At 41.5% G+C, this 8,598-nt stretch overlaps 1 protein-coding gene across 1 annotated transcript in view; it reads right to left on the bottom strand.

Moving 5' to 3' along the window:
• Window positions 1–261: 261 nt before the first annotated feature.
• The window catches only part of ABCC9 (ATP-binding cassette, sub-family C (CFTR/MRP), member 9), a gene marked incomplete at its 5' end in the record, with an annotated part of 47,898 nt that continues 39,561 nt past the window's right edge, over window positions 262–8,598 (bottom strand). Inside the window, 7 exons of the mRNA XM_008936815.1 lie at window positions 262–558; window positions 2,620–2,682; window positions 3,050–3,183; window positions 3,787–3,890; window positions 4,131–4,239; window positions 7,233–7,311; window positions 7,900–8,030. Of these exons, the coding sequence (XP_008935063.1) occupies window positions 421–558; window positions 2,620–2,682; window positions 3,050–3,183; window positions 3,787–3,890; window positions 4,131–4,239; window positions 7,233–7,311; window positions 7,900–8,030 (758 nt within the window). The remainder of the gene's footprint in view (window positions 559–2,619; window positions 2,683–3,049; window positions 3,184–3,786; window positions 3,891–4,130; window positions 4,240–7,232; window positions 7,312–7,899; window positions 8,031–8,598) is intronic.

The raw sequence follows: 8,598 nt of genomic DNA, 5'->3' as shown, positions 1-8,598 counted from the left end.
TTTTCCCCTCTGGGGACAGAATGCTTCTGGGGATCTCTTGTTTCCCTGACAAACTGCACGATTTGATTGCTGGTTCCAGCAGAACATATGCAGTTTATAAGAGCATTGCATTCTTTTCCCCTCTATCAAAGAAAATAAAGTCACTTAAAAGTCTAAGGAAAATGCCACGTTCCCAGGAAATCAAAATTTCTGCCTCTTTGTGTGCATGTGCATGTGTGTGAAGTTGAATAGCTTTTGAATGAAGTGATATTTTTATTGCTTTGAGGCATACATGTATTGCAATAGGTTTTATTATTTTGGAAGGTGGAAGTGTGAAGAAAGCAGCTCTTTAAAAAAAAAAAAGGTAATGTTACATGGAATAGGAAATATTTGCATTTCATTTGTTTAAAAATAAGCTATTAAAATACATCCTGCTGTTCTTCACATGTCAGCCCGGACAAATGAAGCAAAGATGCCATCTTCTTGGGAGAGGAGGTTCTCAGGGGTGTCATATTCTAGAATGTTGCCTCGCTTCATGACGATGACCAGATCTGCAGTTAGGATGGTGTGAACCCGATGCTGCCATAAAGAAAAGCACACAGAAGTTGTTGGTGGAAGGCTACCTGTGTGTTTACAGTGGCATTTGGAGTAGGTCCCTCTACTTCAGTCTGAAGAGATCACAAATTACAGCCTCCAAGCCTGAAAATACTTCAGTATACATTTCACTTTTGGTCTGCTCATTGCCATTATGGACAGCATAGCTGTTGGAATAAATCCTGTGGCACCACTAAAATACATCTTCCCTTTTAGGAAATATGGGTGAGAAACATCCTGGGAATGCCTGCACTGCCAGGTGGCTTAGCATCCTGCTCTGCTCCTTGGGTTCTGCACCCTGACTGCTTACTCTGCATCTGTCTTGGGGAAATCCTGGGTTGCCTCCTTCTATAAATGAATTAGCTCTCTCTGAGATTAAATTTGAGTATGCCACAGGCAGTAGTTTAGCCCCACAAGCAAAAGGAATGGAACCAGGCTGAGTTTGATTTCAGCGCTGTATGAATACAGTAGTCAGGTAGTCAGGACAAAATCTAAAAGTGTGATATTCCATTATATGGGCAGAAGGTCAGGAATTGCTTTATGGGGTGGATTCCTTTAACCTGATAGATTCAATGTTAGCTGCACATCTGAGCTTTAATTACATATTTATGATTAGCATAAATAATCATTAAATTAAACAAACCCAGGAACCACACAACACCTTCTTGCACTGTAATCTCAGAAGCTGAGTGGAAGAAAGGAAGCAGAAAGAAAGGAAACTAAAGAGGTAAAGATAACTACCAAAGAGCCAGAAGTCTCGTGAACAGTGTGGACAGAGAGAGTCTACTTGTGAGTCTTCACCAAAGTGGTGAACAGGCCGTCCTCTTTGAGGAGTAAGTTTGAGGCAGTGTCACATTCAACTAGAAAGCCCTCAGACAGGACTAGGACAATATTGGCGTCCAAGATGTGAGATACACGATGCTGGAAAAAAGAAAACAGGTGGGTGAAGGAAGGGTTAGCCATGAATGAAGAGAGGAAGGAAATTAAGCCAGCTCCATGAGGAAAGCTAAATATTAACATGTGCTATTTTGCTTGAGATGCTGACTTTGGAAAGGCAAAGTGAAAGAAAAGTGAGAATCCAGTCAGAAGGACAATACTGAAAAGCTGAATGGCAGGGAAGTGAAGGACAATATGCTTACTGCTAGAATCTTCAGCATTTACACATCCAAGAACCTCAGAGCCTATTCTAAATGATCCAGGTTAAGTGGTTTGCCTGACACAAACTAGTCACTGACAGAGTTGAAATCAGAGTCCAGGAGACATAACTCTGATCTCTAACCGCAGGACTATGTTCCAGACCAAGCAAATGGAACAGCTGTTGAAACACACATTTATCTAGTGGATGAAACATCTGCTTGCTGAGTAAGCCTGCTGTCACAAGGTGGAACTATTCTTAATGGTGTCCACCACATGTGTGCACAGATATGTGGAACTTTTGGGCACTAGCAATGGCAGGAAAGAAGGAAAAAATATCCCAAACTCTGAGTTGAACAGATAGCAATTTTTGAGCAATTCCCATTGATTCCAAGTTTTAAAACCTGTATTATAACTCCACCTTTTTATCCTGAAAGAAATGATAACCCAACTTGAGAGACCACACCAAAAAGATTATGAAATTTCATCTGCTTTTATAAATTCATGCTATGATTGTAGACACTATGCATAGACTTCAGAGGCAAAATTCAAACCTAGATGTTGGTGCAAATTTCAATAATGATTTAATACATGGGTTTGGTTTCAATATTTTAGTGAGAATGACTTCAAATTTTCTTCAAAAATGTGTAGATCCTGAAGTTCAGTGCAAAGTCCTTCTCCAGATCTAGGTGGTTTAGCTTGGCTCACTTGGTAAGAAGATAACACTTATTGCAAAATTTCAGGTAAATAATATGTGTCTTAACTTCTTCTAGTAACTGGGAATGTTCTGACCTTGTGTTTTAGTTCTATTTTGTGATAGTTTTAGTTTTGTATGGTGATCTTTAGCTGGTGCAAGGCAAGAGCAGCTGCCTGAGGAGTGAGGAAAGGGCACTTGCTGGTGTCTACGCTTACCGCTATGGTCACCACGGTGCGGTCTGCAAAGGCAGTCATCACAACCTTCTGCAAAATGTTCTCCTGTCAAAAGGGAAGGTTTACTGCAGTTAATATTTTTACATTTTAATTCATGTGGCTTCAAGTACGTAAACAAGAGGATCATGCTTCGTATTATCTCCGATCTACGCACCAGATTCTCAATAATGAAATGCCACACCTGTGAAAGCAGGGATTTGCTAAAACATTTTGCCTTTTTTTTTACCCCTCCCCATAGGCATCAGTCCCCAAAACACATCAACAGCAAGAGCTGAAACCAAACACAAGAGAAGAGCTAAAACCGACGTCCTTTTTCTTCTGCTAAAGAGATCTCATGGTTGACACGTAGGGTTGACACATGCCTCTTGTCCTAGTAGATCCATGCATTGCTAGTGCTGATTGCTCTACTCACTGTGGCCATGTCAATAGATGCTGTGGCCTCATCCATGATGAGAATGCTGCTCTTGCGGACAAAGGCTCTGGCCAGACAGAAGAGCTGCCTTTGCCCTACACTGAAGTTCTCTCCTCCTTCTGTGACCATCGCATCTGTAATAAAACCAGTTACTTTGACTGTTGCACCACTGAAGTGCTCTCTGTGTACTAGTCCAGGGTAAAGAAAAATCCCTGTAAAAGCCAACCAGCATAATCTTGACTAAACACTGGAATGGAGTGATACCAAAAAAAGTGAGCACAGCTTCTTGGGAAAGGAACACTATATTATTAAGCAAACAGCTGGCAAAAATAGTTAGCAAATTGGGTAGACTGCGGGACTATATCCTAGTAATACAAAATACACTTAATATGGAAGAAAAAATGAGTTTCCTTCATGAACCAGATATGAAATGACAGGGGAAATGCTCTACCAGTGTTCTAGACAAGAGCTACAGCTCTGCTGGCAGAGCCAGATTCTGCTGAAGAGTAAAAGTGCTCTTTTTTAACTCTTTTCTGATTACTATTTTTCTGCAATGAGTTGAAAACCAGACTACTCTTCAGCATTCTAGTAAGAATATTCTCTCTAACATAGACATAGCATATTTTTTAGGTGCCTATCAACTCCTACATGATAGTTCAGAGTGTAAGGTCCCATGTATCTTTTTATATCCATAATTTCATTATGTGCCTGTTTCCACAGACTTGCTTCAGACATACCAAGGCCTCCTGGCAATGACTTGACCATGTTCTTCAACTGAGCAATCTCCAAAGCTTCCCAGAGCCTATCGTCGGTACACTTGCATTCTGGATCCAAATTGAAGCTGAAAAGAAAACCATACCAGGAGTCTTGTTACTGAAATTACAGTTCATTTAGGTCTTCTACAAAGGGACATGAATTTTGGCGTTGTGGATCTCACCTGACTTCCCTTGGACAGACTGTGTTGATAGATTGGACTGAGCTAGGAAGGCTCTTTCCCTTTTCCATCCCTTCCTGTTCCACAGTGCCTGTCACAACCACACCATGCCATGCTGCTTGTCACCCCCTCCTGGCACACACTTACCGGATAGAGCCACTGAACAATATTGGATCCTGAAGAATGATGGAGAGTCGGGAGCGGAGGGTGTGAAGAGGCAGTTTGCTGATGTCTATTCCATCAATCACTATCCTCCCTTTTTAAAAGAGCATGCAGAAGTTGTGTGAGGGAATTGCACAAAGCATGTGATCTGTAGGTAGCAGACAGATGGATAAACCAGCTTGTTTGGGCTGGACTGCAGGGGATGAGGCAGCTCACCTCTCAACCTCTCAGCAGTGTCATGTGAGACATTCAGGAAGGTGAATCTATGTAATAATCTAAGCCAGAGGGAACCCAGCTTTACAACTTTTTAGTGATGCTGTTGCCTTGCTCTTTCTTTCCCCTCACCCCCACCTTCCCTTAAAGAAAATGGTTGGCTTCCATGTGATGTGATCAATGATAGCACCAGAAGGATAATTTATTATGGGGCAACCTGACCTTTACAGCCAAACAGGGTGAGAACAAGAGCAAGTTATGTAATTAGCCATGTCCTGTGCCTTTCTCTCTTCCCCTTGACTTTAGCAGTTGAGGAAGACATTTCATTTGAGATAGTGCACAATTTCTTTTGTATAATATGTATGTATGTGCAATCCATACATACAAAACTATTCTCCAGACTACAGAAGGAATGGTGTAGCATTAACTTTTTTAACAAGAGGCAGGTCAGAAAAACAAAAAGGATGTCCTACTGCAAGGCATTTTAGTACTGCTCATGCTGGTTCCTACAGCTCGGTTTCATTTGAGTATTTGGTTGTGCATTAGCCACATACTGTTCTCCTAGCATAAGATTACTGGAAGCAGTCACATTAATCACTCCTTAACCTAGTAGTTCATTGCTTGACAAGAAGTTGCTGCAACAGCTGAGATACTTGGTGAAGTTAAGAGGATTTTTCCTTTCCTAGTCACTACTTTAGGTCAATGAGCATATGGATCTCATCTGAAAATCTGATTTATGATGTGCTGGATGTGGCAACTGCTGATATTTAGTCAAGGGAGATGGGTGAAATGTGCAAGAGAAACTGGTTGGCTGCTCTGTAAGTAGAAGAGAGTGAGAAGGGTGGAAGGAATCTCATTCCTTGAATCCTCAAACAAAAGCCAGGAACTACTGACCCCACTGAATTTTCCAGAACAGAAACTTCCTCCAGGTTATGGGGAAGGGGTGGGATAGGGCAAACTGGGTGAGGGTATGGTCAGGGGGATTTTCATCGGGCTCGTTTCTGCAGTTTCCCTGTGGCTTACTTCACTGTGCGGCTGCACTGCTCCTTGGCAAGTACCAAACATTAAGTTCATCAGTTCTCACTCCCAGCAGTGAGAACCTAATCAAGAACTGGCAAATGCATGGATATTCAAAGCTATGCACATACACCTCTTCTGTCACTGCCAGTTGTCATGATACTGCATTTTGTAGGTTACTCTGTGTGGCCCTATTCCAACCAAAGACTTCATCTCCACCTTGCTGGATTGCCAATAGTTTTTCATTAGACGGTCAAAGGAAACACGATTTCATCTCTAGGATGCAAAGTCCAATTGTTTTCTGACTTTCAGAAAGTCTGAATCAGGTCTTAAGACTTCACCATGAGACGTCAGTGGTTGCATAAACTTAAGCAATTCCTTTTCTTCACAAATGAGGACATGAAAGAGGGTTAGCAGAAGATGAGGTGGACTAATGAAAAACAAATTGATATGGCATGCCTTGGGAATAGGGGAATGCATTTTTGATAGAAGCCAGGGTGCTCAAGGAAAAGAAAAGAGCACATTAGGAGACCTTAGGAAAAAATTAGAGAGAAGTTGAGAAAGTGGGAAAGTTTGAGGGGCAGCCAAGCAAGACAGAAGAGAAATGAGAGGTAGTTTCAACAGAGGGCAAGAAAAGGAAAACACTAAGGAATAAAGAAAGGAGTGAGAGTAGCAGAATAAAATGGAACACATACAAATTTAAAGAAACAACAGACATAAGGAACCAAGATGGATAACATGAATGAAATCTTGGCTCTTAGTAAAGGTGCTCAAATTCTTGTTATGCAATTTTTAGTAAAGCCAGGACTCCACCCAGAAGTGCACCAGCAGAGAGGCCAAATATGGGTCTAGCTGAGAGGGAGAGGGATGTGCACAAAGGATACACAGAGCTTGATTAGAAAAGACTTAAGGATTCCCATTGGGGAAAATCATGTATACAGAAGGAATGGATAAAGAAAGGCTACAGAAAGAAGATTAAAGTAGAAGGAAACTTAAAGTTGGCCATGAACATTATTATTATTTGTTTGCACTATTTATATATCCAGGAATCTTGCTCATCAATCAGAAGCCTATTGCCATAGATACCTATAGGCATAGAATCACAACAAAAGCAAGTAGTAGCTGCATCAGATTTACTTATCCTCCCACATCCTAATGAGGTTTCTCCAGCAAACGTTCCATGTGCAATGGCTGAGTTTGGAACATGGAAATCTTTGAAGCAAAAAAAAGATGACTTTCCAGTAGGCTTCCCTATTTCCAGAACAGTACACATGTATATGTATTAGAAATGCCAGGGTGCCTATTGCCACATACCAGTTCATGCCAATTAGCTGTGAAAGTGAAATGCTGCAGGAGTAAAAAGACAGTAAAATGTTTCCAAAGCCTTAACTCAATTTCTCCTGTAGTTGTGGGAAACCACAATAAAATAAAGAACAAATATCAAGGGAATGGACTTGTTGAGTTCTAGTTTCTATTTTGCTAATATTGTTGACAACTATCATAAATTAATGCAGTTATTCTTTAGGGAGAAATTTAGAGGCTCCAGAGAGCAGTGTATTTTTTCCTCTCATCTCAAAAATGGCATATTGTTTTTTCAGAGCATATACACACACACAGAGGAAAAAAACTTAAAAAATTAGAAGCATAATCTACTTGTAACATTTCCTGGAAGAACCAAGTGCTGCTTGCAAAAGGACACTTTGTACGTTGAAGGATCACGCACAACAAGGCTCATTCTGATCAAGTATCTTCTGAGTCACAGAGCCAGGATACAAACTGAAAAGAAACCTCCTTGCTTCCTCTGAAAATAAGGGGGGAGCAGGTCAGGAGTGACAACATACTTCAGTGAAAACTGACCATCAAATATGTCCACCATTCTGAAGAATGCCAAAGACAGGGATGACTTGCCACTGCCAGTACGGCCACAGATTCCAACCTGCAGAGGAAAGCAAAATGTTACTCACTTAGAGAGGGAATCCAGAAACAGACTTGTAGTCCTGTTGGGAAAGCTAGACTGGATTGCCCTACTGGTGAGTAGAAAGGTCCTTTCCAATGGCTGGTGGTAGACCAGAGAAAAATAACAAAACACCTCTGCAAGCACATTCATCTTTTGTGCCTCTCAACATCGTGAGGACTTGTCCCAGGAAAATTTTTGGAACTTCAGCATTTTGACCTGAACTCAAGTGCCACTATATGCTGAAGTGTGAGATATTCTTGCATTTTTACTCAGTTCCAGTCTGGTGTTCATTCAATGTTATCTGGCCACCTAGGTTCAATCTATGCAAGGGAGATGGACATGGAAAGAAGTGAGACTCTCAGAAGGAAAACTGATTCTAGCCAAGACTAAAATTTCATCAGTGCAAATTTCTTGACCCATGCCCAGTGACCTCAGAGAGGACCATCAATGTATATAGCTGTCACTGCAAATTGTTATTCTTGCTCTTCTGCTGCCTTAGAAAATAAAACACAATAAGGAAGGATCTGCTCCAGAATGAGGATGGTAGGAAGTTACTTGACACGGTACCTTTTGTCCTGGTTTGATGTATGCCTTCACATGCTTGAGAACAGGCTTCAGGTTGTTTTCATATCGAACACACAAATTTTCAATCTTGATTTCTCCCTCCTGGGGCCAGTCTTTGGGGACTTGAGAGGGATCTGAAATAGTTACAGAAAAACAATCCAAAATGAATGCTAGCAGAGGGTCACCCTTTATGACATTCCCCTTTTCCTCTCTCTCCTGCCTGAGCTCCTTCCTGAAGCCACTCAAGAAACAGAGCCCCAGTTCACTGCCAAGGCAGAGCTGGGAACTGCCTAAGCAAGCACGTTAGCACTCAGCTTCCAGATCTTGGCATGCAAGAAGAGAGGGCAGATCCTAAAGTGTCTCTTGGCAGTGAAATGGGGAGAAGCCAAAGGAGCAGAGAAGAACGTGGTGTCTTCACAGTGTTAATGTGCTCTTTGGTCAGTAACCAGTACAGGAAGGGCAGTGCTGGGAAGGGGGATGTTACTCCCGTGCAACATAAGATTATCATAGCTTGTATTTTGTCCTGATTTGCAAATACACAGTTTTATACAGGTTTTGTCTCTGGACTAAGGGGCTTGGCATTCCAGGGAAGCCTGCTGACCTGTGAGCCTTTTTGGTCTTAAATTTTAAGCACTTCTAAAATACCCATCAAAGCCAGTTTGAAATATGTGGATTAAAACACCAATGTGCCATTCAGGGGAG

Source organism: Merops nubicus, unplaced genomic scaffold, assembly GCF_000691845.1.
Source record: "Merops nubicus isolate BGI_N331 unplaced genomic scaffold, ASM69184v1 scaffold48813, whole genome shotgun sequence".
NCBI lineage: Eukaryota > Metazoa > Chordata > Aves > Coraciiformes > Meropidae > Merops > Merops nubicus.
The sequence above is the reverse complement of the archived record's forward strand: the minus strand, read 5'-3'. Positions and strand labels throughout refer to the sequence as shown.